This window comes from Protopterus annectens, chromosome 16.part0 (assembly GCF_019279795.1).
Source record: "Protopterus annectens isolate FY-2018-M chromosome 16.part0, PAN1.0, whole genome shotgun sequence".
In the NCBI taxonomy this organism is placed as follows: Eukaryota; Metazoa; Chordata; order Ceratodontiformes; family Protopteridae; genus Protopterus; species Protopterus annectens.
Genome location: NC_056750.1, coordinates 577,859,709 through 577,883,102, shown reverse-complemented (window position 1 = coordinate 577,883,102; position 23,394 = coordinate 577,859,709). Strand labels below are relative to the sequence as shown.

The window sequence follows — 23,394 nt, the reverse complement described above, 5'->3', positions numbered from 1 at the left end:
CTTCAGTTTCATCCTCTGCCTGTGCAGCAATGATAAGCGACTTCTTGCTCCTACACCTTTTCGTTCTTGCTTTAACTGGGAGTACATGGAGTAAATAAAGCTCTGTACATGAAGGAATTATGGCTGGGTCTCTTGAATCGTAACTCGGTTATGTGTTCTCAACAAGGAATACCTTAAACACAAACAGGTTATGACCTAAGCTGGAGTACAATCCTAAATATTACATTTAGTGTTGCAAATCATAACAACTAGAAGAGACAGAAATGATAGAAAAGAGTAGTTATCAAAAAGAAAAACTGCACTTCATTGACGCCTACAGACACAGCAACATATTTCAGAAACACAAATGCATCATTACTGCAAACAATGTGCAGGAGAAATAATATTTTGCAAATATGAAATATAAAATTATTAAAGATGCTGTGTAAGACTAGAAGGGCACACACCAAGAAGTGCTGTGATAACTTTGATTTAGCATGAAACATTACTGAGAAGAATGTACACAGTTTAGGAATATAAGTAAACAAAGGGATCCACTGGGCAATAGGGACATAAGCAATAATTATAGCCTTGACTTTCCCTTGCCTTGAAAACTTACGCCAGAATAAGGATGAAATAATAAATAAACAAACACTGTGTATTTTCATAGTAATAAATGATACAACTGAAGTAGATAATATTTAAGTAGAAAAGTGCAGGGCTGGTATGAGTCAGGTATGCTCAACAGAAAATGGTGCAATCTTAAATTCAAAAACCTGACATAAAAATAGAGTTTCTTCAGCCTGGATTATTGCACATGACAAGGACAAGTAAAGTCTGTACCATGTCAGTTTCAAAGTTGAAGATTATAAAATTAACCGTTAGATTGTTTGGTATCATCAAAACAGTGTAAGTAGAGGTTTATAACTAAATGATTAAAACAGCAGATGCATTTTGTTAAGTAAAAAAAAAAAAAAAAGCGGAAAACAATTTTTATGAATTCAGTAAGCAATATTTGTGCATTTTGTCATCAGTAATCATTTTTATTTCTCAAGTATTTATTATTTACAAACCTTTACCCCTAGTAACAAACTATTTTAAAGGGATAATGACAAACGCGGAACTGTATCCCTCATTTATCCATCTGTAACAATTTTGCACACCATACAGTGCTTTTATGTTTTAACTACACACCTTTTATTCATCTGTAAGACAGCATAATCTTACACTCCTTCAATTGTAACAGATGCGTAAATGCATTATTCACTGATTTTATAAGAGTAGTACATCTGGTAAAAATGGATAAAAATTACAATTATTATAGGTCATATAATACTGCATAAGAGGCTTTTTGCAAAAGGGCTGCATAAATTCTCAGTAGTATGTATGCATTTTGCTGATGTCTGCAATAATGTTATCACTTAAGGCACAGTTCAATTAACCTGCCACTGGAGATGTAAAGGATGATTGCCTGAGTAGGTGAAGCAGGTGTTGCAGTCAGCGTATTTTATGAAGGAATACTGTAGTTTTCAGTACATTGTACAGGTGTTCTATCTTAGTAACAAGGCATGTCCAAACATAGGTGTTCTAGCTTAGTAACAAGGCATGCTGAAATACAGGTGTTCTACCTTAGTAACAATGCGTGCCCAAATACAGGTGTTCTACCTTAGTAACAATGCGTGCCCAGATAGAGGTGTTCTATCTTAGTAACAATTCATGCCCAAATACAGATGTTCTATCTTAGTAACAAGGCATGCCCAAATACAGGTGTTATACCTTAGTAACAATGCATGCCCAAATACAGGTGTTCTACCTTAGTAACAATGCATGCCCAAATACAGGTGTTCTATCTTAGTAACAAGGCATGCTCAAATACAGGTGTTCTGTCTTAGTAACAATGCGTGCCCAAATACAGGTGTTCTATGTTAGTAACAAGGCATGCCCAAATACAGGTGTTCTACCTTAGTAACAATGTATGCCCAAATACATGTGTTCTGTCTTAGTAACAAGGCATGCTCAAATACAGGTGTTCTGTCTTAGTAACAATGCGTGCCCAAATACAGGTGTTCTATCTTAGTAACAAGGCATGCCCAAATACAGGTGTTCTATCTTAGTAACAAGGCATGCCCAAGTACAGGTGTTCTATCTTAGTAACAAGGCATGCTCAAATACAGGTGTTCTGTCTTAGTAACAATGCGTGCCCAAATACAGGTGTTCTATGTTAGTAACAAGGCATGCCCAAATACAGGTGTTCTACCTTAGTAACAATGTATGCCCAAATACATGTGTTCTGTCTTAGTAACAAGGCATGCTCAAATACAGGTGTTCTGTCTTAGTAACAATGCGTGCCCAAATACAGGTGTTCTATCTTAGTAACAAGGCATGCCCAAGTACAGGTGTTCTATCTTAGTAACAAGGCATGCCCAAATACAGGTGTTCTGTCTTAGTAATAATGCGTGCCCAAATACAGGTGTTCTTAGTAACAATGCATGCCCAAATACAGGTGTTCTATCTTAGTAACAATACATGCCCAAATATAGGTGTTCTATCTTAGTAACAAGGCATGCCCAAATACAGGTGTTCTGTCTTAGTAACAATGGGTGCCCAAATACAAGTGTTCTATCTTAGTAACAATGCGTGCCCAAATACAGGTATTCTATCTTAGTAACAAGGCATGCCCAAGTACAGGTGTTCTATCTTAGTAACAAGGCATGCCCAAATACAGGTGTTCTGTCTTAGTAACAATGCGTGCCCAAATACAGGTGTTCTTAGTAACAATGCATGCCCAAATACAGGTGTTCTATCTTAGTAACAATGCGTGCCCAAATACAGGTGTTATACCTTAGTAACAATGCATGCCCAAATACAGGTGTTCTATCTTAGTAATAAGGCATGCCCAAATACAGGTGCTCTATCTTAGTAACAAGGCATGCCATAATATAGGTGTTCTAGTAACAAGGCATGCCCAAATACAGATGTTCTATCTTAGTAACAATGTGTGCCCAAATACAGGTGTTCTATCTTAGTAACAATGTGTGCCCAAATACAGGTGTTCAATCTTAGTAACAAGGTGTGCCAAAACTGGAGAAGTGCAGCAGCAGCAGCATGAGGGCAAAGCAAAGATTTAAAAGATGTGAGCTCCAGTTCTTCTCCTGTTCCGTACTTAACAATATAACCATACTCCTCCCCTCTCCCCACAATGGCTTAGAAAAGATGAACCTGCACCCATCTCTCTGCACGACAAGAACCCCACACCTCAAAAAATATTTATAGCAATTTCATGGCTACAAAAACTAGAAAAAGGGAAGATCCCCAAAACAGAGGAATCAATGAAGGTTGACTTCCTATGGAAAGCAACAATCGGGGAGCTCAATATTTGGTTGAAAAACCTGGCAAATTAAGTCATCTTCCAGTAGGAACTCGATCAGGTACAGAAAGGACTGAAAATATAACTGAAGGTACAGACTGAATCATTGGAAGAAAAAGCATTTTGTGGTACCCATCCAAGCTTTAGTTGTATGCCCCACAGCTCATCATCCCTTCATTCTCTACCAAACTGTTAAAATTCATGGTTCTCCCTTCTCATGCTTATACATACAGAAGGTTAATAAGTTAAAGTGGACTGACGTCAGAATTTATTTAGTGCTGGACACAAGCTCAAAAGCTGTTAAATAAGTTATGTTTTAAGTCTTGTATCTAATGCTGAATGTTTATATAACATTCGCTAAAAGTGTTCCAGTAAATTTTACATATATTACACATACACATAGCTTTTCATACAAAGCACTAAATAAAGTACATAGATGGTGCAGTCATACATACAGATCTTAAGATATAATTACTACACTTAATATTCATAAACTAATACAAAGCCAAAGTCTAATCTGTATTTCCCCTTAGAATGGACCACGTGTTATATTGTGTTCATTGGCAAACCTTTCCAGTCTTAATTTACTCTGAATTATGCCAACTGTCATTACACATTTGTTCACTGTTTCCAGAATGAGTGACTAATTATCAGAATCACATGTATGCTAAGGTCATATGTAAAGTAAACCAAATGACAATATTTCACAGACATTACATCCATCCATTATATCTCTTCACTAATGACCGCATTTTATCTGTAATATTATTCATGGACAAATAACTTAAGGTGGAAGCTTCCCTTTAACACTCTGTAGTTAACTAGACATATATTCGACTCAAATACACATTCTAGTACTATCCTTATGAGAGTTGTTTTTTTGTTTTACTTATTTGTTAGTTTTGTCATTCAGCATTGTAATTGCCTATACTTTCTCCAATTTATTTACACATTCACCAGTTCATCACTGAGAAGACTAATTTATGTGCTATGGCACGCTAAATAAAGAAGAAAAATAATAGACTGTGATCATGCAATCCACTGCTGCTTGGAGGCTACAGCAAACTACAATATGGAAGCTTACTGATAGGCCTAGAAAGCCAAATAATTCTGTCATAAGAAATATTCATCATTTGTATCTCCTGAAATAAGAATCTACAGTATAATGAAGTGCAATTTTCCTGTAAAAAAAGTCTTCATTGGTAAGTAAACTGCTGCTTCCCGCTTTAAATTTGAAACACCAAGTCTTAAATAAAAAAAATGAAAAAATATCTCCATTACAGAACAAAAGAACAGCATAATTCATGCTAGATAAATGCAATGTTGATTTACTAGCAACAATACTTTCATTGTTATGATAACCAACACTTGGCCAGGTAATGGTCTACATAGAATAAGGACTTCCTCAAATAAATGTATTGCCAACACTCTTTAACACCTTCAGATTTAAATACCTGCAAAACATTTATTTGAATAAGTCTCCCAGACAGACATAAAGAAACATGGAAATGCTGTACATAACATAGTTAAACAATACTCATTATTTTTGAAGGGCTACATATCAAATGGGATATTAAAATACCTAAAATATAATCAAATGTGATTGTATGAATGACAGAAACTGAGAGTTTTATGCTGTATCAGATGTTGTTTTAGATGCAGGCATATAATGCCTGTTAGAGTTGTACTTCCATGTGCCAATTATTCTACATTACGTGGGCAAGCAAATCCATATAGTTAAAAAAATGCTTGGTAAAGAGTTGGAAAAATACAGTATTACTCTGTATAGCAATTTACTAGTGAAAAACAATACAAACTGCCATGGATAATCAATCTTCAATGAGTCCAACAATCTGTCACTGAAGGAGCTGACAAAGCAGGATTCCCCTTTTGCATAAGAAAAGGCTTATCATTGCTGTGTGATAGAAGTTATGTCATTTTTTTTAATGTCCCAGAATACTAAAGGGGAAAATAATTAATTTGAAGATTAAGGACCAGACTACATGTATTCAATTACTACAATTATTCAAAACAACTGCTGTTAATCTCAGAAATGCTAGAAGTGTGTGCCTTTGCATCTATTCACATAATATGCATGTATATCTATAGATACAGATGCATACACAAACTCAGGTTCAGATATTTGTGTGTGTACACATTTAAATTTCATATACATACATGTGTGTTTCTGAAGGTGTGCATGTGCGCACAGGTGTTGGTGTACTGTGAGCAGATAATGTGTAGCAATGACCCTCTTCACTGTTTAAAAAATATATGTGCAAAAAAGACACACACACACACACACACACACACACACAAACACACACACCTTGCAACTAGTGCTTTACTGACAGTAAAGTCACACTTAGTGAGTGAAATCAGCTAATAATAAACATAAAGCAGATGGGTAGTATCTTGGAACCAGGATACAGTATTAAGCTTGTATAATTTTAATAGTTATATCAGTATTTAAGTAGCATATTTCTGACAGCTATATTACTCTGCCCTCCCCACAACACACACCACTTTTTTCTGTTTCAAGTAAAAATCTGCGGAAACAGTACTGTACTTCTATTAGCTTTTACACAGTACCGTTAAAATAAGTAGTATAACACTAAAATTAAACAAATCTGATTACTTTATAATGTTATCAAGAATTATTTTGTCTGTGCGTGTGGGAGGCGGGTGTTATCCACAAATGCAGGAAAAATTAGTATGAAGCCTATTGCAAACCTTTGCAGGCTGCGTTAAGTCCTACGGATATGCTCAGTGTGTTCCCTTTATTTACATAGTGCCCCAGTTGTCTAAGAATGACACTACTTAAAATACCCTCTTTGTAGAAGATGACAAAAATTAGGAGTTGTACACTTGACTGTTTTCATGAAATCCATTTACTGCTAAGAGATGATATTTACGCATTCTTTCCTACTCACCCATCCTAAAATCATTTTATGCATATAGACAGATGCTCAACACGAAAGGATGGATTGACTGTTGCAGAAAGACAAACTGTATATTATCCCATGTTACCGCCAAATGTTTGTGTGTGTGTAAGAAACAACGTTGTGCGGCAAGGGCATCAAACAGTTAGAACCGTTCTTCTGCAATAGCTGCAAGAACACAGTATTTTTCTGCAACCATCTACTTAGCAGCATCGCTTTTGCCCACACCATTACATTTTTACACTACCTGCAAAGAAAGAAAAAGAAAAAAAAAACATTTCACTGGGAGAAAGGTTCGAGAGTGCGTGGGATCTGATTTCATACCACTTTATCATAGTGCAGTTGCCCAGTGCACCTGCTTGATTCAATGAAATCAATATTCACAATGCATTACAAGTTATTGGTCCACTTATCACTACATAGATTGTTCAGAAATATCGTACTCGGCTAGAAATCATATAACTACACTAGGTCAGGCAGTATAGCTTAAAAATGGCGTGTAGAAACCTACTTGAGTGAGTTCTGTTCCCATCAAGATTAGAATGGCAAGGCTCATCAGCTTGTTTGCAGGGTGCATTTCTGAAAGCTCGTCGGTAGGTCCAATCTCTTAGCCTTTAATATCACCGTCTTTCTTTTTATATTGTTTCCTTATGCCTTGCTGATTGCTTCACCGTCTTCCTCTAGCTTTCAGCACCCCGAAAAAGCAAGGCACGAGATCTGGTTTGCAGAGCCTTCTCTTTGCATATTTACGGAATCCAACCTTTCAGTGTGTGCTTTGATTTTAGGTTTGTTCATTTAACAAATGTCCAGAAGCAGACGGATTTGCAAAGAAAAAATCAGCAGAGCACAGAATTATTAATCTGCTATTGCCAAAAGTTTATTGTGAAAAAAGGGTCCGTCAAAGGGAGGAAAAATTAAAGAGCAGGAGCCGAGCGGGGTGTGAACAGGATGTGACATCATCACAAAAGGTGGGGGAAATTCAAGTACGACATAGTGATAGGTCATCCGAATAAGGGGAGGTGATACAAATAGCACACGGCTATATTTTTCCGCGGCCTTGAAAATTTCACACCTAGTTCTTTACTCTTTTCTTCACACAGATGACTACCTCTCAATTGTACAGATTTTCGAGGAGTGTCCAGATTTTTGCCTTCTATTTTTCGCCTGTTACTCATAACATTGTTGTTTTCTAGCAAATCATTGCCAAATCATTTGGGGACCGAATTCAGAAAATAATGACAGACATTTAACATTCAGACTTCAAAACCTCCAGAAAATCAATGGTAATGCAAAACCTATTATTTTATCAACTTTCAACATGTGTAAGAGCAACATTTAAAAATTGTTCCTGTTTTTGGAGCTTTGCCCCCCTCCCCCCAAAAAAATTTATGGCTTTGTCCAGATTTCACAGAACAGATAACTAGTGCCAGCTAAGGGCAAACAGGCCGTGTGATAGTTTTGAGAGACAACATTTTCCAGTGTGGATTTATCAAACATGGCAATATCCGTTATGTGCGTGCTGCGTGTACTGATATTGGCATTTACATATTATAGACGCTCTATTTAACGTTATGTGTCAGTCTCAAGTTTCCTTGATTTCCGCTGAGCTACTATCTTAACAGCCGGAAAAGATCAGCTGACAAACAATTTTGCTATGTTTGTCTTAATGATGATAGGGTTACTAAACTCTAAAAATAACTTTACTCGTAAAGTGGAAAAATTAAATTATGAGTTAGCCAAATCACTTTTTTTCTTTTTGTGTAATAATTAATTAGTCTTTTTCCAGTCTTGGCAAAAAAATGATTTATTATTTTGCACTTCAGTTAACTGTTTTAGAGTGCTACTGCTTTTTGTCTGCGTTATTTGTTAATTTTTCACTTTAAATCATTTCAAAGGTTCTTAATACTTGAAATTGCCTTGTACAGGTAGTTTGTTTAAGTTGTTTTGTCGTAGAATTACACTCTTAGTCACTCTGTTTTGTGTTTTTACATTAGTAGGACTGGGATAGGCCATCTGGTGGCAGTCAATGGTGGCCTGGACTACCTGAGATGGGAAATGCGTAAGAAGGCTCTAAGTGTAGTTGATTTATTGCCCAGAGGACTTAAAAGCTATTGTCCTATGTTTTAAGTTCCTGCATAAATTTGGCACAATTGAATGACACTGCCAGTCATGCAGTAGACAGTAGTGCCACTGCCTGTTCAGACGAAGATATCTAGACACCACATTTTCTATATAAAACCACTTCTGAAGCTGTACAAGTAATTAGCTGAGTATAGAGCAATTAATTTGTACATTCAGTAGCAGGGCAGTTAATTTGCACTTCCAAGAGCACTGCCTCCTTGAATTTAACATTATATAGCCTATTTTAGTTGCTAGCCCATAAAGCATCCTTAGTCAGTCCACTGTTAACCATTTGTGCACTACACCCATGTAGTTCACCCAATAAAGGACATGAATCCGAGGAAATGCACTTTCCCAATTTCTCCGCACCCATTTTGGTGGATATGTGTATTTTGAGACAATGTAACAATCCCTGGAGGCAAAACTCTTGCATAAAAGTACTCATAATAAAAATTTAGTTGTCAGAAACATACGAGTTCCACCCACACATAAACCTACTTATGCTGAGTCACTTAAGTGCAGTATTTCCATACTCCAAAGACTTCCCAGACATTCCACCTGCAAATTTATCCTCCGCAAATGAGAAGGCACTCAAGAGAAATACCACATAACACTGCAAACATAGCCACACCCAGAAGAGTCTCTTCTACCAACCCCATAATTGAAGCCAGTATACTAGCATAATGACACCCCACTCATTAGTCTGAACAAGAAGAAAACAATGGTTAGTTGTCTATCAAGGGCCAGGGTCTGCCAAGTAACACACACACTCTCAAGTCGTGGCACTACAACTACCAGTATGATTCAGTCATAGTCCAAGTAGGTGTAAATGACCTGAGCCATACCTAACACACTAACTGGAACCCACTTAAAACACTATCATTAGAAGATGCCCTTGAATACTTCAACAGTATATTTCTAAACACCCTTGACAGCCTAGCCCACCTGAAAACCAAAAGAATAAAAATTACTCATGCTTCCTGGCTAATAAAAAATACCAAACAATTTGTAGAAGATAAAGATAAAGCATGGAATGAATGGGACAATAACAAATCTGATGCCAGCCTAATCAAATATAAACAGCTATGAAATAAAGCAAAAAAAATAGTGAACTTAGATAAAAAATACAGTTTTCCAATCAATTGGCAAACCACAAAAACAATCCAAAACAATCTTTGAAACACATTTCAAGCCTGCTTACCCTGGGCTCTAAACAAACTCCATCACCATACCCTGACAAACCCCCCTCAGAGACAGCCAACCTGTTTAACTATTATTTTATAAACAGCATCAGCAAACTGTTAACAAATTCCACATCTACAGCAACCTCAAGCCCCATCACTGATCCCCCTCTACCCTTATCTCAAGACTCCTGCATAAACAAATAAAATCTTCACATTCCCAACAAACCAGTACTAAATCTTCTATCCCCATTTTCTCTTAAACCTGTCCCTATCTTTCTCATTCAAAAACTACTTTAAAAACTAAAACTGTGCTCCCTCTCCTCTGACAACCTCCCCCATGAATACTTAAACTTGCTGCAGAAGCCACGGCATATCCTGTTAGTATCCTTATAAATCGGTCTATGGCAGAGTCCATTGTCCCTAATCTTTGGAAAAAGTCTGTCATCACCCCTTTACATAAAGGGGGCAGTTCCATTGAACTATCCAATTATCGACCAATCTTCATCCTCTCTCCTCTTTCCAAACTCCTGGAAAAATGCATACATAAGCAACTGTTGTACCACCTCATCCTAAGCAAACTAATTACCCCTACCCAAGATGGTTTTTGCCCCTCACACAGTACCACCACTGGACTGCACTTCATGGACACTGTGTCCAAATCCATTGACTCTGGTAATATTACTTCTGTCTTACTACTAGACCTATGAAAGCCATATGACACAGTGTTCCACAACAAACTTCTTCATCAGCTATCCATTATAGGCTACACCCCACCATCCCTCCAATGGTTTGCAAGCTACCTATCCTGGAAAAACAAGAGTCCTAAGGGTGAAGCAGCAGCAAAATCTAATAAAAACCAAACCACCAGTCTGAACGAACAATGAAGGTAACCACCAGCAATAGCAAAAAACACAGTTTAATATTGCTTTTGTCTGAAAAGACTTCTTCAGAATGAAATAAAATGCACACATCAGCATCCCCTTATATATCAAATCAAAATAATTATCTAATAAAAGAATTACTTAAAGTGCACTAGCAAAAGGAATACAGTCATTTAAGGGTACACATCTAATAACATAACAGACAGTTCCTTTTAAAATCGTCAGTCTTCTATTCTTCAGAAAACATTTAATATTCACCAAGTCATTAATACCAAGTTTTTTGTCAGCCCCTAACCAGAGCTGCCACAGTTTCTCTTTGTTCCAGTTTTATAATCTTACTAGAGCTCAAAGAACAGCCTTAAAAGAACTGAGGTCTTTAAGCCACCTTCGGTTTATTAAAGCAGATGGGGGGGGGGTTGGTAATTCTTGAACATATAAATATGTCAACTCTATGGAAAATATGCTAAGTATTGAGACTGACTATTCATTAGTTAGTCAACAGCTGGCTTTTAAGGCATATCACAGTATACATTCTATTTTATATGATCTGTGGGTCAATGGGTATATTACTAATGACATGTATGATTTTATGTTAGTTGAACATCCACTTTTGGGGACCATGTTTGGATCCCCAAAATTCACAAACATCTTGAACCCCCCCCCCCCATTTAGACCCATAGTATCTTCACCTAATTCAGTCACAGAAGGTATTTCTTTAGTAGTTGACTATATGTTAAATCCACTAGTCCAAAAATTAGGTTAATTTTTTAAGGACTCATGGCATTTTTTTGGATTTGATTAGGACTCTTAGTTCTGTATATTCCTTTGATTCTAAGAAGAATATTTTGTTTACAGTGGCTGTCCAATCATTGTTTACGAGTATCCCCATGACCAAGGGGTTGATTTTGTTAGACAGTTCTTGGGAAATGTAGCCCATCTTCATTCTGACAGCATATTTGTTTTATGCACCTTAATAGAACTATTGCTTAATAACAAATATTTTCTATTTAACAAGAAAATTTACAAACAGCTAAGAGGGGTAGTTATGGGGTCCACTGTGGCCCGGCTTATGCCAGTCTAGTTCTTGGGTGGTGGGAGCATAGTGTTCTCAGACCTATTATGGAGCAATATCGTGTAGTATTTTATGGCAGATATGTGGATGATTTGTTTTTTTTTTTTTTTATCCTGGAAGGTGGCATAGACCAGGTTCATTCTTTTTGTGATAGTATTAATAATTCCAGTGATTTTTTTCAAATTTGTATTGGGGAATGCTGAGCCATCAGTGCATTTTTTGGTTGTTACCCTGACTTGAGATACTTTTAATAATTGTTTCACAAGTGGAATACATAGGAAGGAGACTTTTCTTAACAGTTATTTGCATTATAAGCAGCCATCCTGTTTTTATGAAAAATAACATACCGAAGGGTCAGTTTATTCATGTTTCACAAATGATTTCTGAAGAAGCTGATTTTGAATCAGAAGTCAGCTTTATACAGAATATTTTGGTTAGAGATTACCCCTCAGATTTACTTGGCAAACTAGCTATTGAAATTAGAACAAGAAGGGTTACTGATTTTCCACCGATTTTGAAAAATGGTTTTACTACTATTATAAATAAACCAAATGGAGTCACAGGTGTTAACACTTCAAGTTGTAACAACACTAACACAAATACTTTTGGTACTTCTTGTATTTTGGATATGTCTGTTGATGCATTTAACATCAGGTCTGTTATTACTAGAAACTGGAACATCTTATGTGGAAATAGAAAATTAATATAAGTTATAGGTGATAGACCCAATTTTGTATATAAAAAAAACTTTAAAAAATGTTTGCAATTTCACTCCATATATAAAAGTACCCCTGACAACAGCAGATGCTGTAAGGGGATGTATAAATGTGGTTTTTGTTCTTCATGTTGTTTTATTTTAGAGGGACCCTATATTGATTTACCCTGTTTGAACAGGACACTCCCCATTGATGGTGTATACAACTGCAATACCAGTGGCATAGTCTATCTTGATGTTTGTTCTGTGTGTAATGAATTTTATGTAGGTATGTCCACACGACCACTTAGTAAAAGAATTAAAGAACACTATTATTGTAGCAGAACTAAGAGCATCAACAATGCTCTATTTAAATATTCCATTACATGTAGTGTTTTTAAAAAGTTTCTGTTTGCAGTTTTGGAACATGTAGTTAGAAATATAAGGGGGCGGGGTCCTATAAGGACCAACTGGAACAAAGAGAAAGTATGTGGCAGCTCAGGTTAGGGGCTGACAAAAGACCTGGTATTAATGACTCAGTGAATATTAAATGTTTTCTGAAGAATAGAAGACTGAAGATTTTAAATGAACTGTCCATGTTATGTTATTAGATGTGTGCCTTTAAATGACTGTATTCCTTTTGCTAGTGCATTTAAGTAATTGATTGTTGTATTAGGTAATTATTTTGATTTGATATATAAGGGGATGCTGCTGCTGTGTGCATTTTATTTAATTCTGAAGAAGTCTTTTGAGATGAAAGCGATATTAAACTATGTTTTTCACTATTGCTGGTGGTTTCCTTCATTGTTCGGTCAGACTGGTGGTTTGTTTTTTATTAGTTTTTGTTGCTGCTTCATCCTTGGGACTATTGTTTTTCCTTGTTGATGTGTCTTTCCTGTGTATGGCTGGCCTGAACGAGGACCCACTTTTGGAGATGTCTGTTCATCCTACACCTGGTACATCTGATTTTCAAGATGCCAACCTGCTTTCCATGTTGGTGTGCACTATGAAAGACATGCAAAAGACTCTTGAAACTTTGATGGTAAGTAATTATAGAATGGCTGGTTTAAGTAAACTGTCTTCACTTAGTTCAGAATATGAAAGTGTAGAGGCTGTAATTGATGACTGCTTCAGTATTTCATTCTGAGAACAACAATATTGCGTTTAGTGACATTACTGCAGTCTTAAACTGTGATTCAGACCCATTTAATGCCTACAATTTAGCTTAAACCTCTAGTATGTTTAATGGCAGGGATGTAGAGGTGGAAAAAGAGGCTAAAAGACTTTTATCTTTGTTGGAAAACAACTAAAAAAGTACAGAGTTTTGGTTGTTGAGACTAAGTACTTTGACAAATGCATACAAGTGGGAGTAGTACCTAAGGGTCTGCATTTTTTTAAATGCCTTAATGGTGTACTTCCAACTGAATATTGTTTTTCTGAATTGATGTAATTTTTTTTCTAAAACAGGGCTTGACGTCTTAAAATTGCTTGTTGGCCGCAATAAGAAACAAATTGAGGAGGTACACAATGATATTATTAAGACAGAAGCTTCTTTGGAGAAGCTTATAAGAAATATACCCTGTTTAAATGAAGACTGTCCTGCTTTGATTTTTTTCTATGGAAGAATTTGAGCAAGGTTTAATACAGTGAAAGCTAAAGAAGTTACAACGGGACATTGATGCATATTCCAACAATACTGCTTTTCCCATTTCTCTGATGTTAAAAAGACTATTGGCCCCTTGAAGACACAGAACCAACTTAGGGGTCACAAAAGAAACCAAGGAGCTTCTGGTCTTCCTACTTCCTTTAGTGAAGTTATTAAGACAGGTGGTGATGTCACTTATAGGTTCATAGGTTCATACTAGGCTATCTGCCCTAGGGCATTTATAAGCCTAGCCAGAGTGTGTGTGGCTTCCGCCACCCCCTGGAATGATAATACTGTGCCCATTTAGGGTTTAGTTTACTGTGCCTCTGTCTAGAAGTGACACCAAGATGACCCCCGGGGTAAACCTACGATCTCCCATTCACTCGTCAAGATTTCTCTTGAAGAGAGTCAGTGAGGGGCTCTGCCTAACATGGACTGGGATTCTGTTCCAGAGTGTAGGGAGCCTCTGGGTTATGAATCTGTCCCTCCAGCATGTCCTATTTATTTCTGTGTTGAGGTTCAAGTCTCTCGCTCTCGTGGCTCTGGTGGATTTGGATTTTTTTAGGTGGAGCATGTCCATTAATTCCAGATTGGACATGGCCTTGTACATCAGGCATAGATCTCCTCTGAGTAGGCGGTATGCGACTGAATAGAGCTGGAGTTTCTTCAATCTGGCAGCATATGACATATGTTTGAGACCCTTGATCCTCTTGGTGAGGTACTTCTGGGGTCTTTCTAACTGCTGCAGGTGCCGGGTAAGGTACATACCAAATGGGGCATTGTACTCAATCATGGGCCTGATAAGGGAAGAGTATAGGGGCACAATGACCTCTCTTGATCTAGATCTGAATCCTTTCATGATAAGGTGGGCAATATAGAAGGTCTTCCTAACCACTTTGGCAATGTGGGTGTCAAATGAGAGGTCACTGTCAACTTGGGTCCCTAGGTCCCTGATTACTTCTTCCGTAATTAATGGATTACCACCTATGTGGTAATTTGTGGGTACTTTGTTTTTCCCAAAGGGTATAACTATACATTTTTTGGTGTTCAGTTTAAGGCCATGGCTCTGGCACCTATTATCCATTTCTGTGAGGCCTTTCTGAAGGATGCTAGTGTCCGCTGGAGTATCGATTATGGCGCCCAGCTTGCAGTCATCTGCGAACTTTGTCAGCCACAATCCTCCTATGTTTGCTTGTACTTCTGAAAAATAAATGTCGAACAAGAGGGGTCCCAGGACCGAGCCCTGTGGGACACCACTTGTGACTGGCTTAGAGTCTGACATGGCTCCAGCAATTCTGACCTTGTGGGTTCTGTCCTTTAGCCAGTTTGCAACCCATCTTATGACATATGGGTTTACATTTAAGCTGGTCAGCTTGTCTATGATGCCTGAGTGGGGTATTGTGTCAAAGGCTTTTGCAAGGTCAAGGTAGGCTGTGTGAACTGCCTTACACTCATCAATGGCCTTAGTGACTGTTTCAAAAAAGTCGACCATGTTCAAAAGGCAGGATCTGCCCTTAACAAAGCCAAATTGGGTAGGATCAAGTGTCTGTAGGTCCCCAATGTCTTTGTTTATGAGTTCCATAATGATCCTCTCCATAGCTTTGCAGACCAGGCTCATCAAGCTTATGGGGTGGTAATTTCCAGGGTCCGTAGAAGCACCTCCTTTGTGGAGTGGAACCACTGTTGCTGTACGCCATTCTTTGGGTACGTATCCTGTAGTAAGGCTAAGATTAAACAGCAGCCTTATGTGCGAGTTTAGTTCCTCTTGGAGTTCATGTAGCACGCAACCCGGGACACCGTCTGGTCCCATTGATGCTGTGTTTTTAGCTTTGGAGAGGGCGGCTCTCACCTGGACATCTGTGATGTCAGGGAGGCTACATTCAGCTGGGATAGATATTTCTCCTTTTGGGGGGAGGGCGGGAGAAATTTGCACTGAACCTGTCTGCCAGTATGTTGGCAATATCTGTGGGTTCAGTGTATTTTTTGTCATTTTGAACTAACTCTGAGCATATCTGGGAGTTTCCACCCAGGTTTCTAACATAACTAAAGAAGGCCTTGTGATTATCTTTGGTGTCTTTTGCGATTTTTCTCTCAAAGTTGGCCTTGGATGATTTTATGAGTGATCGTAGTTTTTTGCTAGTACTGATCAGAGATGCCTTCCCTTTTTGGGATTTTGCTCTATCCTGTAGTAGCTTCCTCCTCCTATTGTAAAGTTTGTTTATGGCTGGGGTCCACCAGACAGGACACCTGCCTTTGGGGGAAAGGGTCTTGGTTTTATTTGGGATTGCATGATCCATGCATTCTTGAAGGTGTCCGTAGAAGGCGTTTATAAAAGATTCAGTGGTGTGGGCTGTGGTTTCCACTGGCCCAGGGGCCTTGAAGGATACCACTTCAGTCTTAAGAAGTGTGACGTCAGCTTTTGAGAAGTTCCTCACTGTGGTCTTTTGTGCTGGGGATGGGGGCGGGATGTGGATTTCCAGTGAGATTAGTTTATGGTCTGATCTCACCAGTGAGGGGTATACTTCCGGTGTGGAGCATTGTGTCCCCATGTTTGTGATGATCAGGTCTAGTATATTATCTCCTCTTGTGGGAGTGGTGACTAGTTGTTCCATCGCATTTGAGTTTATGAATTCTAGGAACCTTTGGGCTAGGGTGTTGGGGCTTGAGTAATGCTCCCAGTCTATGTTTGGGTAGTTGAAGTCTCCCAATATGATGGTATTTGGAGAGACATTCATACTCTCCAGTGTCTTCAGGAAGGCTGAGTGGGGTTCTTGAGCTTGAGAGGGTGATCTGTAGCATGCTACAAACTGTAGGGCAGTTTTGCCTACGGTTAGTTGCACATGGATGGTCTCCGATGCTTCATGCATTGCCACTAACCTGGAGGTGTGGGTGTCTTTGATGAATATGGACACTCCCCCTCCCTTTGTGGTTCGGTCCAAGTTATGAGGCCGAAAAGCATGATATGAGATATAACCTGGTAGTGCTGGGGTGCTCTCAGGAGCCTTGAACCAGGTTTCAGTCACTGCACAGACATCGATGCTCTCCATACTGAGGAGGGCTTTGAGAGCCTGCATCTTGAGGTTTAGACTTCTGGCGTTGAGCAACATTACGCTTAGTTTTTTTCCACTTGTGTTTTCTAGGGAGGTGGGTTTGTCTTTTGAGCCTTGCCTAAAAAAGGCACTATGGGGGTGGCAAGAGCCTTTGCCAATATCCGGAAGCCTAGGGGTGACAGGTGCAAGCCGTCCCTTGCGAAGCAGCGTGGTTTGTCAAGCATGTCATCCCAAGCAGACAGACATTGGATCCCCCTAGAATGACACCAGTAATTGAGCCAATTATTAAAGCTGATCATTTTGTCTTTGTACTGTGGCATCATTCTTGGTGAGGGTAAGATGCTGCTCAGGGTCAGGGTCATACCAGCCTGGGCTACATAATCAGAGAGCTCCTCTATGTCTCTTTTCATGTAGTCCAGGGAGGTACGTCTCAGGTCATTCACACCGGCATGGACAATGACTGAGTCATATTTGTGCTTGCTTTGGAGTGACCTGAGTGCTTGTATTATGTGGCAGATTCTAGCACCCGACAGGCAGCTTACTGTAACCTTTTCCCTGTTCAGTCTGGTGAGCGGGACGTCAGTGTGTCTGACTATAGAGTCACCTATTACAAGTGTATCAGGCATGTTGTTTGGCCTTAAGGGCTGTGGCTGTTTGGCACACTGACTTTGAGAAATATGTATTGCATGTGCTATGTTTTGAGGTAGGGGTTTCTTAGATGTCTGCTTTGGAGGCCTCTGTTGTTTTGGTAGATTTTTAATTAGAGCCTCCGAGTATGTCTTTGTGGGTTTATGTGTTTGGTTTGCAGTTGTGTTTGGTCTATGTGAGACTGGGTTTGTGTTGTGTGTGGTTACCTTCTCCTCCTGACTGGTCTTGCCAGTACTGAGTCGAGAGAGCTCAGCCTCCAGTTTGGCTATATAGTTGCATCTCTCACATATATTTGTATTTGTTGGGAGGAGGAGAGGGTTGTCTGTGTACATGAGGCAGTTGTAACATTGCCTCAAGATTCCCAGATTCACCAGCTGAACTGGAGAGGACACCAGTAGTTGACCTCTCGACATGCTAGAATAGTGTAAGGGATTGCTGAGTAACTGAGTCAGAAAGGACCTAAAGGGAAATGGGTACTCAAGGGGATTGTAGGTGGATGTAGTGCTTTATTTTGTTCAAGAGTGCTTTACCTAAGTAAAAATGCTTTAGGAGCAAGTGCTGGGCTTTTTAGATAGAGAAGTAGAGCGATTTTAATGGAAAAACTGAAGAGCAGACTTGGCGGAGCCAGAAATAGTTTAAACTTGTTTAACCGGTGCTGCGCTATGTGCACAATCGCGCAAAGCTGCGCAAACGCGGATTTTTATACAGGGAAATTCAAAAGAGCTAGAAATGGTCCAAAACGACCAATTACTACTAGATCTTGTGCTGAGGTCACTCCTTCAGGGACAGATAGGCTGCTCAAGGCTCCCCACTCCCACTGGTGAGCAAAGAAACTTCCTTCTATCCAAGTAAGGCAATGGGCAACAAAGGAACTATCCCAAAGACCAAAATACAGCAAAGCCTGTATAATGGATTATTCTAGTCAAGGAAAGGCGAGAAAACAAGGATATATATATATATATATATATATATATATTTTTTGTAAGAAAACTACAGAAAAATGTAGGGAAACAGCAGTATATTAAATGCACAGGCTAGCACACTTGAGTGGGCAGCCTCAACAGTAAAATGAAACAAACTTTAACTTAAGTGCAGGTAATAAAAAATGCTCAATATAGATAAAACAGCAGTTAAAACTTCGTTTACAGCAAGAAAAGAAAGTCGCACAGGTAGAAACAGCAAAAATATACTTAAATCTGGAAAGTAGTCGCTTTTTCAGTTTTCTGCTGCTAGCACCACTCTGCAGGACCACGAGGAGCTGTTGCTGAGTAGTATAGTCGCATAAAATGCTCAGAGGCGGATTTTTATACAGGGAAATTCAAAAGAGCTAGAAATGGTCCAAAACAACCAATTACTACTAGATCTTGTGCTGAGGTCACTCCTTCAGGGACAGATAGGCTGCTCAAGGCTCCCCACTCCAACTGGTGAGCAAAGAAACTTCCTTCTATTCAAGTAAGGCAATGGGCAACACAGGAACTATCCCAAAGACCAGAATACAGCAAAGCCTGTATAATGGACTATTCTAGTCAAGGAAAGGCGGGAAAACAAGGATATATTTTTTTTTTCTAAGAAAACTACAGAAAAATGCAGGGAAACAGCAGTATATTAAATGCACAGGCTAGCGCACTTGAGTGGGCAGCCTCAACAGTAAAATTAAACAAACAAACTTTAACTTAAGTGCAGGTAATAAAAAATGCTCAATACAGATAAAACAGCAGTTAAAACTTCGTTTACAGCAAGAAAAGAAGGTTGCACAGGTAGAAACAGCAAAAATATACTTAAATCTGGAAAGTAGTCGCTTTTTCAGTTCTCTGCTGCTAGCACCACTCTGCAGGGCCACAAGGAGCTTTTGCTGAGTAGTATAGTCGAAAAAAACGCTCAGAGGCGGATTTTTAGAGCTAGAAATAGTCCAAAACGACCAATTACTACTAGATCTTGTGCTGAGGTCACTCCTTTAGGGACAGATAGGCTGCTCAAGGCTCCCCACTCGCACTGGTGAGCAAAGAAACTTCATTCTATCCAAGTAAGGCAATGGGCAACACAGGAACTATCCCAAAGACCAGAATACAGCAAAGCCTGTATAATGGATTATTATAGTCAAGGAAAGGCGGGAAAACAAGGACTTTTTTTTTTTTTGTAAGAAAAACTACAGAAAAATGCAGGGAAACAGCAGTATATTAAATGCACTGGCTAGCGCACTTGAGTGGACAGCCTCAACAGTAAAATTAAACAAACAAACTTTAACTTAAGTGCAGGTAATAAAAAAATGCTCAATACAGATAAAATAGCAGTTATAACTTCGTTTACAGCAATAAAAGAAGGTCTCACAGGTAGAAACAGCAAAAATATACTTAAATCTGGAAAGTAGTCGCTTTTTCAGTTCTCTGCTGCTAGCACCACTCTGCAGGACCACAAGGAGCTGTTGCTGAGTAGTATAGTCGAAAAAAAATGCTCAGAGGTGGATTTTTATACAGGGAACTTGAAAAGAGCTAGAAATGGTCCAAAACGACCAATTACTACTAGATCTTGTGCTGAGGTCACTCCTTCAGGGACAGGTATTCTGCTCACGGCTCCCCACTCCCACTGGTGAGCAAAGAAACTTCCTTCTATCCAAGTAAGGCAATGGGCAACACAGGAACTATCCCAAAGACCAGAATACAGCAAAGCCTGTATAATGGACTATTCTAGTCAAGGAAAGGCAGGAAAACTTCCAGTTTAACTTTGAATTCTGACTGTTCCACAAGTGAATCGGCTGGTGTTGCTCCTGCTGAGAATGTATTAGATATGAATGATATGTCTGATACTTCTGGTGATGAGCAGGATGAAATTAGTGGTTCTGGTCAGATTCCAGTTAATGCAGGGCAAGTCCCTTTAGAGAAGAGACCTGTTTTATGTCAGAACGAGACGGGAGATGTGTCGACAAGAAAGACTTCCACAAGGAACAAGAAAAAGTAACTGCTTTTACTGAACATTCCTATACTGACTTTTTGAATGAAAAAAATGTATGATTTGTCTTTTTATTCATTTACTTCTGATCAGTTATTTGTTTTAGGGCTTGGTTTTAATTTTGTGCCTAGCAATAGAATGAGTTTAGGACACACATTGTTGGATTTAAAAATGTATTGTCGTAAACTAAATTTAAGTTATGTTTTTTCTAGTATGGAGTTTAATAAATGTCTGTTTGCCAAACCAAGTACCATTACTCCCCTCTTAACCAACACCAAGGACAAACTGGAACAAAGAGAAACTATGTGACAGCTCAGGTTAGGGGATGACAAAAAACTTGGTATTAATGACTCAGTGAAGTGAATATTTATTGTTTTCTGAAGAATAGAAGACTGAAGATTTTAAAATGAACTGTATGTTATATTATTAGATGTGTGCCTTTAAATGACTGTATTCCTTTTGCTAGTGCACTTTAAGTAATTGATTGTTTTATTAGGTAATTCTTTTGATTTGATATATAAGTGGATGCTGCTGTGTGCATTTTATTTCATTCTAAAGAATTCTTTTGAGATGAAAGCTACCTATCCATCCACCAACAGTGCATCAAATATCAAAAGAAATTATCCCAATATCAAACCAACATAACTTGGGTACCACAAGGGTCCATACTTGGGCCCTTACCCCTCAATGTTTTCAGCAACAGCCTTCACACCTCAACACCCCTTAGCTCAATTATCCAGTACACAGATGACGCTACCATAATTTCCTCCTACAGTAACATACAACTCCAGTAACTCACTCAAGCCACCTTCACCTCGATAGAGACATGGATGAGAGAAGCCCAGCTACTTTTAAATCCTTAAAAAGCAAAAGTCCTGCTTTTATCGACAAAACCAGTCTCATCTGACTTTAAAATATTCTCACAGGATAACACAGAAATTTAAATTGTTCCCACAGCTAAGCTTCTAGGTGTAACGATAGATAGACTAACTTTTGAATACCACATCTACAATAGCATTAAAAAAAAACACACATCAAACTAACAACACACTACAGACAAAAACATCCTTGGATAGCTCCACCAGTAAAATTCTCTCCAACACTTATTTGCTTCCATCACTCTTATATGCAGTCCCCTTATACACCAGTTTACAGTCTTCTCTTAAAAACAAGCTCCAATCCTGCTACCATAAAATTACCAAATTCACCACAGGTTACTCCTACCATTCCCACCACTACCTAGCTCTGAAAGAACTAAATTGGCTCAAACTCACACAACACCTAAGCCTAGTACAGCTGCCTTCTGCACATAAAATTATATATACACCTGATAGCTGCCCAACTCTCAAATCTGTCCTAAAACACTACAGACTTTCCATATTTCTACACTCTTAATGTTCCCATCCTTCTAAGCATCTACTTGCATCTAATGTTCTAATCCTCATTCTTTACCTTACTCCTAACTGATGTATATAGAAAAAGAGAGTTTGCAATCTACCACTTCAATTTAGTACATATTTTTATTATTGTATCTACTTCTCTGTACTTATTTTGTATTTATTATTGTAGCTACCTTTCTGTACCTATTTAGTATTCAGTTATTATTAATGTGTGCTTTAATACCTGTTTTTATCTTGTTCATGTAAATTGTCTTAACTTTCTTGTATCATTTGGAGATTTTCTCCCTAGGGCCCCTGCTGAAAATGGGTTCCTGACCCAGTCAGACTTTCTTGGTAAACAAATGTTAAATAAAATAATGATTCAGTCATAGTCCAAGTAGGTATAAATGATCTGAGATATACCTAATTGGACTATATGAAGAAAGACATTTATGGAGCTCTCAGACTTTGAGTCACACACTGGTATGTGCCTAACACTGAGTGGCATTCTATCAAACCAAGGATGATGCCACAATATGAACAGAAAATGATTGACTTTAATAATTGGCTTAGTTTTAATGTTTTTCTAGGGGGTACAATATTTGCCAGCATGGGAGGACATGGTTAACAAACCACATTGCTTTGCTAAGGATGGTCTTCACCTGTCCCCTGTGGGCTTTTATATATTGGCTAAAACATTGTCCTCCCTCATAGAGCCTTTTCTAGGCAATGCCAAACTCACATACCTTCTAACATAGTAAAATCTACCTAAGGAAATGTAAAGGTGTTACTGCTCAATGTCAAGGGTCCAAACAAGAAGCTCCACTCCCTCCAGGCTTTCTTCACCTCGGAGAATGTGGACATTTGTGCAGTTACTGATATGTGATTTAAAACCCCATGGAGTATCCTAACAGTGCAAGCCTTCAGTATCTTCCATGCGTTTAGACAAGCAGTTGTACAGACAGGGACTAAAGGTGGAGGTGTCTTGATCTACATCAATAACAAGCATATCTCTAGGTGGGTAAAACATTGTTAAAAGTTAATTGTCTTCAATTACAATCACCCCAAAACATGTCTGACTCCACTTTCTATCCTTTCCACAAATGGAACCAAAATAGTTCCCACTAGCCATGCCAAACTTCTAGGTGTCACAATCGATGATAACCTAAGGTTTGACACCCACATCTCCCTCACCATCAGAAAAGTCCACTCCAAACTTGGCACTCTTTACAGGATTAAACCTTACCTTAGACGCCAGACTAGCCACTGCCTGCACACATGTACTCTCCACCCTCCTCTACGCCTCCCTAGTATGTACAAACATTTGCAAATCTGACCTAAATAATCTGGAATCATGCTACAACAAAATCACCAAGTTTGCCACAGTCCACCCTTACAGAACCCACCACTGCTCTGTACTCTCCCAACTTAAATGGTTAGAACTACCAAACCTTGTAACATTTAACCAACTGTCATAGCCCACAAT

At 38.6% G+C, this 23,394-nt stretch overlaps 1 protein-coding gene across 1 annotated transcript in view; it reads right to left on the bottom strand.

Annotated features, from left to right (window-relative positions):
• OLFM1 (olfactomedin 1) overlaps positions 1–7,244 on the bottom strand; it is a 248,001-nt gene extending 240,757 nt beyond the window's left edge. Inside the window, exon 1 of the mRNA XM_044058305.1 lies at positions 6,800–7,244. Coding sequence (XP_043914240.1) covers positions 6,800–6,865 — 66 coding nt within the window. The 5' untranslated portion in view covers positions 6,866–7,244. The remainder of the gene's footprint in view (positions 1–6,799) is intronic.
• Positions 7,245–23,394: the final 16,150 nt, after the last annotated feature.